At 40.8% G+C, this 17433-nt stretch overlaps 1 protein-coding gene across 6 annotated transcripts in view; it reads right to left on the bottom strand.

Moving 5' to 3' along the window:
* Positions 1–317: 317 nt before the first annotated feature.
* The window catches only part of GPATCH8 (G-patch domain containing 8), a 116286-nt gene continuing 99170 nt past the window's right edge, over positions 318–17433 (bottom strand). For all 6 annotated transcript variants that reach the window (XM_087946809.1, XM_026683670.2, XM_087946813.1 and 3 more), the window contains 2 exons: positions 6847–6977; positions 318–5914 (listed from right to left, as the gene is read on the bottom strand). In XM_087946809.1, coding sequence (XP_087802935.1) covers positions 2101–5914; positions 6847–6977 — 3945 coding nt within the window. In that variant the 3' untranslated portion in view covers positions 318–2100. The remainder of the gene's footprint in view (positions 5915–6846; positions 6978–17433) is intronic.

Genomic DNA, 17433 nt, shown 5'->3' with positions numbered 1-17433 from the left:
TGTGTGTGTGTGTGTGTGTGTGTGTGTGTGTGTGTGTGTGTGTGTGTGTGTGTGTGTGTAAAATATATATATATATATATATACATACATACACACACTTTTATGTGACACTGAAATAAGTGTGTTCTTTGTTGGAACAGTTGTTGCAGAAGTCCAGTCTTGTGCCCCACTGGAATGCTGGATCTTGGGTCTTAATCTCAGGGAAATGAAGCATTCAGTAATTACAGAAATACTGTTTTGCTACCTCAGTTATCTAAGCAATTAGATACTGAGTCCCTTGGTCAGAAGAGCTGTATTCCCAGTGCTTTTTTTAAAAATTAGCAAAGGAAAAGAAGCCTGGAGCTTGAAATATTCAGAGAAGCAAAGAACAGTGGTTATATTGGAAGTTTTGGAATGGAGGCCATTTTCCATGATCAACATTAGCAGTAGTTGGACAGTTATGTTATAAATAGCCATGGCTGCACAGAAAGCTCACTTTCTTTTCTTGCCTTCTTTCTCCCCCACCAGAGTTGAAGAAAATAAGTAGAAGAATTAAATGTAACAAAATTATTATCTCTCTTTTAAGGCAGACATTCTCTCCATTAAAAGGGACAGCTGTGAAATCAGGTAACCTATCACTTCGTTTGGAAGAAATCCAAATAAAAACACACCACTCAGAATCTCTCTAAAGCATATACAGTAAAGGCACACGTTTAAACAATAGCCTTACATAAACACAAGTGTGTGTGCATAGATACACACACAAAAGCACACACACACAGTCACACACCTCTATATAGAAACTTTGTTGCTGCAAACTTAAATCCCTCCCAAAAAAGTTATTAGACTTCTGAGATTTTTCTGTGGGACACACCTTTTCTTCTGATTGGAAAGTCATTTGGACTTTTTTTTTTACCCATCCAATGGACTACTTCTCTCCAAATAGCAGCCTGGCTCTTTACAAGAGGATGCAGTAAAGACCAAAGTATCACACAGGCTTCACAGATGTTCCAAGATAAGTCACTGGTATTCATTAGCTATGGTATAAAAAGGTTCGTATCATTGCTCTTACTTTATTCCAAATCTTGTCACATTTTCTCTAGTAGAAAATAATTCCTGTTTTCCTTTGTTTTCTTGGCACCCAAGAAAACAAAACTGAGCTTGAATAGACATGCTTAAATTCTTCTTATGCCTTTGCCACAATGAGCTGTGAACCTTTGTTGCAAGCTTTCTTTCCAACTACATTAAAATTTATAGATAACCCAAACAACCTGAACAAGTACCACTCAAAGAGCAAGCTATAAAAATGTTATTGCAGTATACTATCATTATGGAACATTTGTCAGAAGAGCTACAAAAAGCAGCATTGACATGTACAGAGTTCAGTGCAATTTTTAAAAACCTTTTTTTCTGAAAAAAAATTATAAGTTAATAAGGAACCATCAAATATTACAGAGGACAGAATACAAGTCATATTCTGGATGTTCCCAGGATTCCAGTACAACATATTGCTTCAAAGACTGATAAAGGAATTACTTTCTGTTCCTTCCCCTTGTGGCAGTGGCACAGGGAGGAAAGCAGGGCCAATCTTGCTTGAGAAGAAAGCTTGCTGTTTGTAGTAATCAGCAGGTTGTTGAAAATGGTTCTTGATTGGGTAGAGAGGAACAGAGGAATGGGTTGGATGTAGACTATCTTTTGACTCTTTTGCTTAAAGTTTTAAGCTTTAAAGTGAACTCAAATAAATAGCAAATAAAGGCAAATAATTTAGATATTATTCACTCAGAACTTCAGGGTGGAGAGGAAATGATTTAAAAACACAAGCATCAGCAATTAAGAGAGGCCTATCTGCTGAAGAACTTCACATTCATATAGATGTGAGTAAGTCACCGCTCTGGGTGCAGAGGATCCTGAAAATACTGACAAGCAGAACTTCAGCAACATTTTCCCCCTTTCCATGGATATGTTACATTCACTTCCCCTTTCCACACCCAGTTCTCCCATTTCACTATTCTCAGGTGGTGTCAGTCATGGCCTTCAGACAGTCTGTACAAAACACCAATCAATGCACACAGAGATATATGCCCCTATGTTCTCCCCAAAAGAGGCCACATCTTTCTCACTTCATGTGCCGTGACTAGGAGGATGCTGCAAATCCTGCCCTGAGAAAATGGGGTGCAGAAGGGGATGGAGATGTAATGCTGTGGCAGCAGCAGTTGCTGGTCGGGGAGCTAAGAGAGTTGGGTAGAGGGCAGCATGGTGGACAGGATGAAAAGTGAAAGGACCCGGGTGGATGGCAGAAGCAGGGATGATATGGATGGGGTGGCTGGCCAGGAATGTAGCAGGGTGCCCTGGGATGATTGAATGAGTTAAGTGGGATAATGAGATAGGTGTCAAATGGGGCTGGGGAATGTGATGTACTTGAGCAAGAGGCTGGGGATGTGGGTGAGGGTGGATTCCTATGGCTGCAGCTGCTGCTGCTGCATGATGCTGCAGGATGGCATGCTGAACAGTTGTAATGGAGGTGGCTGCAGCTGCCGCAGGTTGTTGGATATGAATGGGCTGCAAGGCAGGGGCTGTGGCAGGAGCTAGAGCAGCTGAGGCTGGAAAGGTCTTGACCTGCTTGGCAAGAAACTGTTGCTGAATATGCTGCTGAGCTGCTTGCTGAAGCTTGCTATATTTCTCCATCTCTTCTGGTGTGAAAGTGATGGGCTGGCTCTCTAGAGGTGCCAAGGAAGAGTCTTCAGTGCCTTCAGGCTCCCCACTGATGCTGGGCTCCCCACTTTGTGCTACATAGCTAGGAAAATGCTCAACATCTGGGACTAAAGGTACCATCCTTCCTTCTATAGGGACAGGTTGGTTTCCACTGTCAAGAGGCTCTAAAGCTTCATTTTCATTGGGATCAGGGAGGAAATTGTGTGGCACAACCAGGTCACCGGAGCCATACTGCTCTGGGAGTACTGGGGCCTCAAGAGGAACAGGAACTAGCTTTGTGGCTACTTCTGGGTTCTGATCAGATGAAACATTGTCCTCTATTCCAGTCACCAAGATTTCCTCCACTTGAGGTTGATTTGCTGAAACAAGGTCTCCACTCTCATGGGTTGTTTCATCCAGCTCTGATAGTTCCAATTCTTCTCCTCTTTCTAAACCAGATTCCTCACACTGCTTAGTGCTTGGTTTCCTAACTGCAGGAAGTTTTCCAATTAATGGAAGAACGGGCTTATTGCCTAATGAGGGAGGAAGCTTTGGGCCAAAGTAGCCTTGTGGTGGATCTTTCAGTTTAATTCCTACTTTGTGAGATCCTGTAATGGAATCATCATTGCTGCTAGATTTCTTTTCTACTTTTCTACACTGGATTTTTTCCAGAAGGAGTTTCGCTGTGGCAGAATTTTTCTCCTCAGGGTTACAGATGTTCCCAAAGTTAGAGCTGCCGATATTTTGAGAGAGACTGGAGGCTCCTATAGCTTCTTCTCCTCTGACTTCATCCTTTCTTGCAAAGCCTTCACCTTGTCTGACTTTAAAATAATGAGGGGACTGTGAGCGATATATCTTTGACCGGATGAAATCACGCCGGCCAGATCTTCTCTCCCCAGGGCTTTCATGACCACGGGACCCTTTCCGTGAGAGAGATCTTTGTGAAAGGCTTCTTGTGCTCCGACTACGTTCTCGGCTGTAACTTCTACTCCGTTTCCAATTATGTACTGTTCGGCTCCTGCTCCGCCGCTTGCTTCGATTGTGGCTACAGCTACTGCTGCGTGTCCTTCCTCGACTTCTAGTCCTTGATCTCCCTCTGGTGTGAGTTCGACTTCCGCTCCTGCTCCGGGACCTGCTTCTGCTTAGGCTGTAGTCATCTTCTGAAGAAGAGTACTTGCGCCTCTTTGACCTGCGCTTGGAACTGGTATAATCTGAATCATCCTCTGAGTCATGGGAGTGCTTAGTACGACTTTGTGATCGGTCACTGTAATCACTATAGCTGTCTTCTGAGTAGCTATGGCGCCGACTGTACCGACTATTGTCTGAGGAAGCATATGAAGTTGATGAATAGGATCTCTGAGATGATCTTCTTGAGGAGTGTCTATGTCCTGACCGTGAGCGGCTTCGTGAACAGTCACTGCCAGAGTAATAATCATCACTATATTGTGATGCTGATTTCTGCCTGAAGTGCTTGTGGCAGGAGGAATCTCCATCACTCTCATAGCCACCACTGCTCTGTTGGCCTCGATGACTGGGGTAAACTGAAGTGGAGGTTGAAGGTCGCTTTTTGCTTGCAAACAAGGACTGCTGCAAGTCTCCCTTGGTTTTTTTGTTGCCATGATCCTGGGAAGAAGTATCACCATCCTCTTTCTTATTGCTTTCTTCAATAGAAAGAGACTTCCTTTGGGGGTCTTGTACACACCACTTTCTTTTTTTAGAATAGCCAGTATCCTCAGTCTTTTGTATCCGTTCAGCCTCAGTGAGAAAAGATGATTTGTTCTTTTTGTGCTTGTGTTTCTTCTGCTTCTTGGATTTATCTTCTGCTAAGTCCCCTTCTCTGCTTTTCTCCTCTGCCTCACATTTGCGCCTGTGTTTACGTTTGGTGGATTTTTTGTGCTTCTTCTTTTTTTTGTGTTTGTGAGATTTTCCCATTTTGTCTTTGCGACTAGCAAGATTGCCTCTACTGCTCTCTTCCAGATTTTCACTTTTGCCAGTTCTTACAGGGCTGACTTCCTGCTTGCCACACATTACCAAGGTCTTGCTTTCTGGCACTGCAGTTGAACTGCCAGCTAGTATATCCTTCTCTTTGCTTTTGCTTGCATCACTATCTTCAGCAACCTGCATTTTCTCCTTTGAAAGGTTTATTGAACCTTTCTGTTTTTCCGTTCCTTTCATTTTAGCGTCTTTGTTACGAGACCGCTTAAAGTCAAAATATAAGGGATTGCAGCTATATGACACAGAGGGTTCTGCTCTGGTGAAGATCAGCAGTTCTGAAGGCCACTGGAGGGTGGTGCTCTCATCCTTACTCAGAACAGGGAAGAACGGCCCTGTTAAATGTTTAGGCCCTTCTGTGGTTTCTTTACTAGTTCCTGGAGCCTGGGGAATCTCTTTAATGACATCTGAATCTAGAGAATTGTTTCCCTTAAGTTGTTTTTCTTCTTGCTTGCCTGTTTCCCTCAAAATGTCCTTATCTTCCATTTTGTTGATTTGGTTGGCAGGACTCTGCTCCTTCTGAGGGGTCACACATTCTGCTGCTGTCTCCTTCTCATCACTTTTTGCCACTTTGAGTTTAGGGGAATTGTTTTGTTTCCTTTCACAAGCTATTTTTTTGCTTGCTGCTTCTGCTTCTACCTGGTCCGTTGCCTTCATAAACAGCAAAAACTGAAAGTTGGGCTTCACTTTACAATGTGCAGGGGGAATATAGTGATAATATTCTGGTTCTACTGCCATTGGTCCATCATCCCGTTTCATTTTTCTTAGCTTTGATAATGTAGCATCTTTCTCCTGTGATTGCTCATCTTCTTCTCCCTTGCTGTCAGAGCTGTTTGTTCCTTCAATTTCTCCAATTTTTCCCAAAGTTCCAGAATCTGAATGGGTTTTTTCATCACTTTTAACTTCATCATCAGGAGAACTGGATTCATCCACATGGTCTTTGAATACTGAAGCAATTGATTCTAGCTTTACAGGGGCTTTTTTCGCAAATGAGAAAGACACACCTGTCTTGTTAATTCCCAGACCAACAGCTTGTGATATCTGGGCAGGAACTTGAGCAAGTCCAGGACTACTACTGATTTGCCCACTGCTGTAAGTTATACTCTTATCCATGGTCATGTTGCTAGCTTGCCCAGAAGCTGGTGAGGAGGAGGAGCAACTACCAGGAAATGTTGAATCCACATCATCCTCTCCTCCTTCTTCATCTACTGCCACAGTAGTGGTTCTAAACATCGGGCCACTTCCTGGAGCACTGGAAGACAGGGAGGGAGAAAAAGCAGACCAAAAAAGAATAAAATACATGATTACTAATATTTTCACCTTAGTGTTACACTCAAAACTTTATGCATTTGCAATCTTTTTGCCTTTTATACAATTGCTCTGCAAACAATGAATATATTCAGTAACTATTGTTTTGAAATTTCCCTTTCCTTACAGAATCTGTTTAACAAGTTACTCTTACAAGCAATATGGAAATATTACTCTGTTCTACGGCATGCACTTGTCAGAAAGTGAATTAACTCAGTATAAGATTTAAAATTAAATGTATACAACTCGAGACTTCAAAATCAAGGGAAAAAAACCTCAAAATGACTGAGAACAAAGTTCACACCGTTTGGATACATACAAGGAACTTCGTATGAATAGATGGCCCACTTGTTTTTGGCTTAGGTCTTTTTCCATATAAAATACCAGAACTATTGGCGTTAATAATTCCATTAATAATCATTTCAGCTCATTTTGTACTCATATCAGAACCTGCATTTTTTTTTAAAAAAATCATCCCAGATAAGTTGGAGAGAGGAGGTGGGCATTTCTGTTTTGAGGAAATGGCAGATTAAAATTTTGGTCTACAAAGATTTAAGCAGCCATAGCAGCACTCCATTCTATCTCTAGTGTATGACTTGAAATAATTGCATATTTAATTACAAGTCAGTCAAACCTGCATGTTGAAATAAAACTTTTTTTTTTTACCAGCACTGTGCAAATTCTATCAGCTCAAATATCACATCAGGCTTTGCAAGGAATATTGAGGACTAAGTAAAAAAACCTGAAAGGGACCAGGAACCATGGCAGGCAGCTTGAGTATTTTTAAGGAACAAAATGGCCAAAAGCTCCACTTAAACACCCCCGCCCGACTCTAGCTTTAAATATTCTGCATCCTTGTAGTAGGTCATAATTCACCATTCAAGTTGTTTCCTCTGTTCAGCCAGCTCATGTAGACGGCGAAGGGCTTTCTCCTGCTTTCTCTCATCTTTCCGGGATCTTGACGAAACATTGCGAGCAAATTCTCTTTGCTTGAGATCTTTTAATCTCTGTACAAAATAGGTGAAAGAAAATGATGATATAAATTATGGAGAGAAGAGCAAAATATTATTTAAAATACATCAGATATAACTGTAAGTGGATATAGTTTCAATGACCCCAGGAGAAAAAGAGATTATAAAGCAAAAATCATAACTTATGAAAAAATGATTGACTAATCACCCTAATTTCCAAACACTTTAATGATTTAGCCTTCACCATCTCTGTTTTCATTATCACATTATGATATATGTAAATGTATTACATATCAATGCAAGGAGGAAATAGCAAAAGCATGAACAAAATATATCATTTATGAATGTAAAGGTTCAGCATGCCTATATACTCATTTCTATGTAGCCTGTTGCAGTATTATTACTCTAGATTGTTTATCCATAATTCACAACATTCCCAGCAAATTTGGTCATGTTAGTCAGGGAAGGATGGAAATGGAGTCCAACTTGGATAGTAATCAAATATCAGAAACTGGATTCAGTATGCAAGAACAAAAACAAGAAAAAACAAGATTAATTTGGAAGAGGAATGCTGTTTTATTATGGTAAGCAGTAATTTTATATTTAAACTGTGTAAAGCTGGAAAAAAGAGGCTATTTTCTTGTAATATAATTAATAAACACATTTCTTAGGAATGTTATAAGAGACTTTTGGAAGGGTAATTTAGAGGTCATTTGAAAAGACGAAGCTGGGTGGATATATATACAATTCTAAAATTGTACAATTGTTTTCTTAGGAATTATTTTTTCCCAAAATATTTGGGAGATATATACAAAACTATATTTGTAATAGGAATTTATAATAGGAATTCTGAAGAAAGCTTAGCTCTTTCACTCTAAGAGCTATATGAAATATATGGGCATTTTTGTTTGAAAGACAATATATAAATCAAATAAATGCATAAAATTTAATTAGAAAAAGCTGCAGAACTCTCTTATCTTAATTCTGTAATGTATAAATGTTCCAAGTGGATAGTTTAATTTGCTCAAATTAAAACAGACATACATATTGATGTAGGAAACTCAAATTTCATGTAAAGGATCAAGACAATAACCAAACTGGCAAACTGTGCAGCAATAAAGGCCTTGGTGAGCCCCAAATGCACAGCTATTAAAGAAAATTATACTCTGGTTTTAATGATGGGTCATGAGAACGTCTTTTGTGTAGTACTTTAACAAATGGGGAAATGAAGAGCACTGTGAGTTATGCACATCTGGGAGGCTTGGCATGATTATATGGTTGTATTTTATACTGGATATCATGAAATGGTTTTAAAGGAGCTTGTTATAAGTGGTAAACTTAGATTGTCTTTAGTTACTGAAATCCTTTTCTGTGCACTAAAGAGACAGCTACTGTTACTAAGGATGTGAGCATTCTTAATTCTAAACCCTCTATTTTGCACCGAAATCACAATTCCAGTCCAAGAAAACCCTGTTTCATCAACTGGTACTCATTCTGTGCAAGGTTTTTCTAAAGGAAGAACATGTTGTCAGCTTTGAAATTCAGCTGTCACATTTTTTTTTAAAGAGAGTTGGCAGAGTTGAAAAGTTCAAGGTTATTCTGTATGTCGTATTAAGAAATTCCAGTGGCAGTTAATTGGTTCTCGTGATTTAGGAAGTGTAGAAGTGGGAGGAGAGAAGGAGGAGAGAAGGTGGATTCTGTGTAACGTGTGAAAATAATTTCACTTGGGAAATTGCCTTTTGACATGCCAGATGTTTCTAAATAAATCAATTGGAGAGAAATGTCTCGGAGTGATTGATATCATGGATACTTTCTGGATGCCTTAACATTTATTTCCCAAGTCAAACTTTTATTTTTGAAGGGCTTGGCTGATACCCCGGAGTTCTTTTCCTGAAATGGAGAATTATCAACAATCAGCCAAAGTTGGAGATATGCAGGGGAGAGTATGGGGGCCCTCCCTCTGGAACATTAATTGAATCTGCAAAGCCTTTGTTTGGAGGAGATCTTCTTGCTTGCCTGTTTCCCTCAAAATGTCCTTATCTTCCATTTTGTTGATTTGGTTGGCAGGACTCTGCTCCTTCTGAGGGTCACACATTCTGCTGCTGTCTCCTTCTCATCACTTTTTGCCACTTTGAGTTTAGGGGAATTGTTTTGTTTCCTTTCACAAGCTATTTTTTGCTTGCTGCTTCTGCTTCTACCTGGTCCGTTGCCTTCATAAACAGCAAAAACTGAAAGTTGGGCTTCACTTTACAATGTGCAGGGGAATATAGTGATAATATTCTGGTTCTACTGCCATTGGTCCATCATCCCGTTCATTTTTCTTAGCTTTGATAATGTAGCATCTTTCTCCTGTGATTGCTCATCTTCTTCTCCCTTGCTGTCAGAGCTGTTTTGTTCCTTCAATTTCTCCAATTTTTCCCAAAGTTCCAGAATCTGAATGGGTTTTTTCATCACTTTTAACTTCATCATCAGGAGAACTGGATTCATCCACATGGTCTTTGAATACTGAAGCAATTGATTCTAGCTTTACAGGGGCTTTTTCGCAAATGAGAAAGACACACCTGTCTTGTTAATTCCCAGACCAACAGCTTGTGATATCTGGGCAGGAACTTGAGCAAGTCCAGGACTACTACTGATTTGCCCACTGCTGTAAGTTATACTCTTATCCATGGTCATGTTGCTAGCTTGCCCAGAAGCTGGTGAGGAGGAGGAGCAACTACCAGGAAATGTTGAATCCACATCATCCTCTCCTCCTTCTTCATCTACTGCCACAGTAGTGGTTCTAAACATCGGGCCACTTCCTGGAGCACTGGAAGACAGGGAGGAGAAAAAGCAGACCAAAAAGAATAAAATACATGATTACTAATATTTTCACCTTAGTGTTACACTCAAAACTTTATGCATTTGCAATCTTTTTGCCTTTTATACAATTGCTCTGCAAACAATGAATATATTCAGTAACTATTGTTTTGAAATTTCCCTTTCCTTACAGAATCTGTTTAACAAGTTACTCTTACAAGCAATATGGAAATATTACTCTGTTCTACGGCATGCACTTGTCAGAAAGTGAATTAACTCAGTATAAGATTTAAAATTAAATGTATACAACTCGAGACTTCAAAATCAAGGGAAAAAAACCTCAAAATGACTGAGAACAAAAGTTCACACCGTTTGGATACATACAAGGAACTTCGTATGAATAGATGGCCCACTTGTTTTTGGCTTAGGTCTTTTTCCATATAAAATACCAGAACTATTGGCGTTAATAATTCCATTAATAATCATTTCAGCTCATTTTTGTACTCATATCAGAACCTGCATTTTTTTAAAAAAATCATCCCAGATAAGTTGGAGAGAGGAGGTGGGCATTTCTGTTTTGAGGAAATGGCAGATTAAAATTTTGGTCTACAAAGATTTAAGCAGCCATAGCAGCACTCCATTCTATCTCTAGTGTATGACTTGAAATAATTGCATATTTAATTACAAGTCAGTCAAACCTGCATGTTGAAATAAAACTTTTTTTTTTTACCAGCACTGTGCAAATTCTATCAGCTCAAATATCACATCAGGCTTTGCAAGGAATATTGAGGACTAAGTAAAAAAACCTGAAAGGGACCAGGAACCATGGCAGGCAGCTTGAGTATTTTTAAGGAACAAAATGGCCAAAAGCTCCACTTAAACACCCCCGCCCGACTCTAGCTTTAAATATTCTGCATCCTTGTAGTAGGTCATAATTCACCATTCAAGTTGTTTCCTCTGTTCAGCCAGCTCATGTAGACGGCGAAGGGCTTTCTCCTGCTTTCTCTCATCTTTCCGGATCTTGACGAAACATTGCGAGCAAATTCTCTTTGCTTGAGATCTTTTAATCTCTGTACAAAATAGGTGAAAGAAAATGATGATATAAATTATGGAGAGAAGAGCAAAATATTATTTAAAATACATCAGATATAACTGTAAGTGGATATAGTTTCAATGACCCCAGGAGAAAAAGAGATTATAAAGCAAAAATCATAACTTATGAAAAATGATTGACTAATCACCCTAATTTCCAAACACTTTAATGATTTAGCCTTCACCATCTCTGTTTTCATTATCACATTATGATATATGTAAATGTATTACATATCAATGCAAGGAGGAAATAGCAAAAGCATGAACAAAATATATCATTTATGAATGTAAAGGTTCAGCATGCCTATATACTCATTTCTATGTAGCCTGTTGCAGTATTATTACTCTAGATTGTTTATCCATAATTCACAACATTCCCAGCAAATTTGGTCATGTTAGTCAGGGAAGGATGGAAATGGAGTCCAACTTGGATAGTAATCAAATATCAGAAACTGGATTCAGTATGCAAGAACAAAAACAAGAAAAACAAGATTAATTTGGAAGAGGAATGCTGTTTTATTATGGTAAGCAGTAATTTTATATTTAAACTGTGTAAAGCTGGAAAAAAGAGGCTATTTTCTTGTAATATAATTAATAAACACATTTCTTAGGAATGTTATAAGAGACTTTTGGAAGGGTAATTTAGAGGTCATTTGAAAAGAGCGAAGCTGGGTGGATATATATACAATTCTAAAATTGTACAATTGTTTTCTTAGGAATTATTTTTCCCAAAATATTTGGGAGATATATACAAAACTATATTTGTAATAGGAATTTATAATAGGAATTCTGAAGAAAGCTTAGCTCTTTCACTCTAAGAGCTATATGAAATATATAGGCATTTTTGTTTGAAAGACAATATATAAATCAAATAAATGCATAAAATTTAATTAGAAAAAGCTGCAGAACTCTCTTATCTTAATTCTGTAATGTATAAATGTTCCAAGTGGATAGTTTAATTTGCTCAAATTAAAACAGACATACATATTGATGTAGGAAACTCAAATTTCATGTAAAGGATCAAGACAATAACCAAACTGGCAAACTGTGCAGCAATAAAGGCCTTGGTGAGCCCCAAATGCACAGCTATTAAAGAAAATTATACTCTGGTTTTAATGATGGGTCATGAGAACGTCTTTTGTGTAGTACTTTAACAAATGGGGAAATGAAGAGCACTGTGAGTTATGCACATCTGGGAGGCTTGGCATGATTATATGGTTGTATTTTATACTGGATATCATGAAATGGTTTTAAAGGAGCTTGTTATAAGTGGTAAACTTAGATTGTCTTTAGTTACTGAAATCCTTTTCTGTGCACTAAAGAGACAGCTACTGTTACTAAGGATGTGAGCATTCTTAATTCTAAACCCTCTATTTTGCACCGAAATCACAATTCCAGTCCAAGAAAACCCCGTTTCATCAACTGGTACTCATTCTGTGCAAGGTTTTTCTAAAGGAAGAACATGTTGTCAGCTTTGAAATTCAGCTGTCACATTTTTTTTTAAAGAGAGTTGGCAGAGTTGAAAAGTTCAAGGTTATTCTGTATGTCGTATTAAGAAATTCCAGTGGCAGTTAATTGGTTCTCGTGATTTAGGAAGTGTAGAAGTGGGAGGAGAGAAGGGAGGAGAGAAGGTGGATTCTGTGTAACGTGTGAAAATAATTTCACTTGGGAAATTGCCTTTGACATGCCAGATGTTTCTAAATAAATCAATTGGAGAGAAATGTCTCGGAGTGATTGATATCATGGATACTTTCTGGATGCCTTAACATTTATTTCCCAAGTCAAACTTTTATTTTTTGAAGGGGCTTGGCTGATACCCCGGAGTTCTTTTTCCTGAAATGGAGAATTATCAACAATCAGCCAAAGTTGGAGATATGCAGGGGGGAGAGTATGGGGGCCCTCCCTCTGGAACATTAATTGAATCTGCAAGCCTTTGTTTGGAGGAGATGATGGATGCTTTCAGAATGACAGTAGAGGGAAGAGGTTTGGGAGCTATACCAAAGCGTTTCAACTGTTATAACCCAGAGGTAACCCAGCTGGTTGAAGAGAAATCTTTCTTGAGCCCCAGGCAGATTGCTATTCTGTCTGATTGGAGGGAGGAGACTATACAGATGCCAGTTGGAGGAAGCCAGAAAGACGCATCAACTGACAGAGGTATGTTGCAGCCTCTGAGGCAATCCCCTCATTTTCCAGAGGGAATTTTGCCCCTGCAGAAGTATCCCTCCAGGGTGGGGATTTGATCCAGGCCAGGGGTGGATTCAATGCCAACGGCAGCCAGCACTAACCCAGCCCTGATCTGAAGGGGGGTTGCCCAGATGACAGCAGCCACTTCCCCTCCACCCGACCAGGGAATCAGGCCACACTGATCTCCCTCCTGGCCACCACAAATGTAGCTCCAACATGCAGCGAGGCCACAGGGACCCCTATTCCAGAGAGGCACCACCCAGCCAGGATACAGGGGGCCTACCCAGCCTACGTACGCCACCAGGCCGGTTCCTTTCATTCCAGTGAAGAGAAGCCTGTGCCACCTCCACAACCACGACTGAGGCCGGACCAAATACCCTTTAAGGCCGTATTCGATGGCCTCCATGAACATTACTTCCTCACTTGAATCCGATTTCATATAGAACAATTTGGAGATCAATACACTACAGAGTGTGATTTGGTTACGGCCATAACAAATGGGATGAAGGGGATGCTTCAGACTGGGTGGCCCAACTACACAACGAACATGCCCCGAATTACGCAATGTAAACAGATTTTTCAATTAAGACTCAGATTTGAAAATCCAGACAGGGTAGTGGAGAATGAAGAGAAGTTAACGGAAATGAGGCAAGCGACCCTTGTCAGAATTTATTTGGGACTTTAGAAGGGTCGCAAGCCACCTCATGGATTGGCTTGAAAGAATGACTTTACACTATTTTAAAAATGCCATTGATCCAGAAGTAAAGAAGGTCTGTGAAATTAGGGGAATCCCAGAGACCTTACAATCATGGTATGTCGCATCCCTCAGCTTAGATTGCAGCATCAACCCACACAGGAAACCCCTTCCAGCAGCCCTGCCTAAGAATTGTGGCTAGGAGACCGCCGACCGGATCAGCCGAACCTGCTCGCGTGCCCAGCCTACCAGGGTGCTGAAATGTTACCAATGTGGCCAAGCCGGCCACAGAGCAGCAGACTGTCTGGCCCCTGCTCCTGTACCACAAGCTCCGCAGTCGAGTTAAATCCAGCTGTTAGAGGTTGGAAGAATCAAGAAAGACCTCTGGCCAGGGGCGGGTTCACTAAACACAGCTGGGAAAGCCCCTCTGCACAGATGGGAGCAATGGACCACCAGACCGCCACCACATCCCGAGAACCCAACCTGCGAAGACAACCCAATGGTGAGTGATCCCATCATACCTTTTACAATCAAGGTCAAGTTAGTGGTACCAAACACGGGGGAGGCTGGGGAGTTAGAAGCTGTTATTGATATTGGGTATTCTAGATGTCTTATCGGACTCCCCATCATTGAACAATTGGGCATAAAGACTAACCCGCTAAAACGCCCAATCAGATTTGAGCAAGTGGATGGAACCTTAAGGTCAGCCACTCAGATGACTGAATTGATCAAGATGGAATTAGGGCCCCATCGTGAACTCATACGCTTCATAGTGGCCCCCAAGATGTCAGAATCAATCATACTGGGACTTGCTTGGCTAGACAAATGGGCCACGACGATGAAATGGGAGGATGGATTCAGAAAAATCCTCATTGGACCGGGCCCATTGCCCCCTCTTCCACCCACTACAAAGCCACCGGTCAGCTTGAACCCAGAGCCTGAGCCAGCATCCATGGCATCCCACCTTCTCCCAGATAACCCCCAGGTACCCGACCAATACAAAGACTTGGCTGAAGCATTCATTGAAGAAGAGTGTAATGTCTTATCTCCCCATCGAGCCACTGATTGCGCCATAGAATTAGAGCTCGGGGCGAAATTAACAAAACCAAAGATGTATTCCATGATGCCTGCTGAAATGACTGAATTAAGGAAATACATCGACAGCAATTTGGAACGAGGTTTTATTGAGCCTGCCAAGTCAAGACTAGCTGCCCCCGTGCTGTTCAAGGAAAAGAAAGATGGTGGGTTGATATTGCGTGTTGACTTTAGAGGTATGAACACTGTATGCGTCAAAAACATCTATCCTCTCCCCCTTATGAAGGACTTATTGAACCACCTGTCGAAGGGCAAGATATTCACCAAGCTAGATCTCAGGGAAGCTTACTACCGGGTTCGCATCAAAGAAGGAGATGAGTGGAAAACTGCTTTTAACTGCCCTCTGGGTAGCTTCCAATTCAAAGTCATGCCTTTCGGACTTCAGGGGGCTCCTGCAGTGTTTATGCAGCTCATCAATGAGGTGCTACACCCGCACCTTTACTGGAGGGTCCTCATGTACCTGTATGACATCCTTATCTTCAGTGAAACCATGGAAGAACATGTTCAATTGGTCCGACAAGTTCTAGAAAAACTTCTAGCCGCCAAATTATATGTGAAACTCTCAAAATGCGAATTCCGCAAAGAGTCATTGGACTACTTAGGCTACTGAATATCCAACCTGGGGATTGAAATGGACCCCAGAAAGGTGAAAGCGGTGCTGGACTGGCAACTCCCCAGAACCCAAAAACAACTTCAAAGTTTCTTGGGGTTTGCCAACTTCTATAGACAATTCATTCCGTCCTTTGCTGAAGTTGCCCTCCCATTGACAGAGCTATTAAAAACGGTCCTGTCGCCCACCAAACCGAAGCCAAGTCAACCCCTGGCTTGGACTATGGACTGTCAGAAAGCTTTCGAGGCCTTAAAACGCCTCTTCACAGCTGAGCCCATCCTCCAGCACCCCGATGCGACCAAGCCTTTAATTGTCCAAATGGATGCAAGTGATGCAGCGGTGGCAGCTGTTTTGCTGCAAAAGGACTCTCAAGGCCAACTGATGCCTTACGCTTATGTGTCTAAAAAGCTGACAGACACAGAGCGAAGGTGGGCGGTCTGGGAGAAAGAAGCATTCGCCATACGATGGGCTTTGTTGACTTGGAGGCATTTTCTAGAAGGGGCGCCAGAGGCCTTTGAGGTATGAATTGATCATAAGAATCTCGAGGCTCTAAAGACTCCTAGGAGATTATCGCCCAAACAAGTCTGCTGGGCCCAATATTTCAAGCGATTTAACTTTAACATTAAATAGATCCCAGGAGGAAAAAACGTACTGGCAGATACTCTGTCCAGAAAACCTCAATTTGACAGCCACTGAGGAAATAGTACAAGCCTTAATTTCAGAAGCTCAATCGGCAGGCCAAGTGACTACATTTACTGAGAAGACAGTTCTGGTGGCCAAAAATGAAACCTGATGTCGAGGACTATGTAAAAAGTTGCTCAATTTGTGCCACAATGAAACACCAAACTGGAAAACCCCCTGGCCTCCTGCAACAAATTGCTGAACCAACCCAACCTTGGGAAGAGATTACAATGTACTTTATTGTTGAATTACCTAAGAGTGAAGGGAATATGATCATTTGGACTATAATTGACTGATTCTCTAAACAGGCCCATTTTATAGCCTGCAAAGGACTTCCATCTGCGAAAAAACTTGCTAAGCTGTTCGTGAAACATATCTATAGATTACATGGAGTACCTCATAGAATAATATCAGACAGAGGGGTACAATTTAACACAAAATTTTGGAGGGAATTTCTTAAATCCATTGGTTCCTCTTAAGGGTTATCCTCAGTTTTCCATCCTGCTTGTAATGGAGCAGCGGAGAGGGCTAACGCCATGATTGAACAATACATTAGATGCTATGTAAATTATCAACAAGAAAATTGGGCTGAGTTGCTTACAATAATGCAGTACATAGCAGCATGAAATTAACTCCATTCCAAATCAACACTGGAATGGATTTTGTCCCAATGCCAGAGTTACCAAGACAACCTCCCTCATCCATGTCCCTAACAGAATGGATGAACTCATTAAAGAAAGGATGGGAAGATACAAAAAAAGCTTTGACTGAAGATGCAAAAAATTATAAAAAACAGGCGGATAAACATGGATCCCTTCAACTGCCCTATAAAGTAGGGGACAAAGTACTGTATATTTGTCGACCAAGTATCTTAGGTATCTTAGGTTGAAACTGCCCAGTAAGAAGCTGGGTCCAAAATTCTTGGGTCTGTTCCCAATTTCAAAGATAATCAATCCGGTCACTGTCCGATTAAGTCTTCCTCAAATATTGGGGAAAATTCATCCAGTATTCCATTGTAGTTTACTAAAACCAGCTACTACATCAATGATAAGACCACCACCAATTGCTCCCCCTAAACCGTTGCCCATTATGAAATTCAAAAAATTCTCGATTCTCGATTACACCATGGCCGATTGCAATATTTGGTCTTATGGAAAGGATACTCTCTCTCGGATGCTAGTTGGGTAAAGAGTTGGGGTGTTCATGCTGATCAATTCCATGAGGATTTTCCCCACAAACCGAAGGGTCCTCGTGGTGGGGGAGAGGGGGTCAAGGAAAATGTGTTAACCCCTGTATCTGTTTTTTTTCCTTTCTTTCATTAGGAGGAGTTTTCAAGG

The sequence above is a fragment of the Notechis scutatus genome, chromosome Z, assembly GCF_049901735.1.
Source record: "Notechis scutatus isolate UNSWTSFEM ecotype Mainland chromosome Z, rNotScu1.2, whole genome shotgun sequence".
NCBI classification, from domain to species: domain Eukaryota; kingdom Metazoa; phylum Chordata; class Lepidosauria; order Squamata; family Elapidae; genus Notechis; species Notechis scutatus.
Note: the sequence above shows the minus strand (reverse complement) of the source record. Positions and strands in the feature narration are given on the sequence as shown.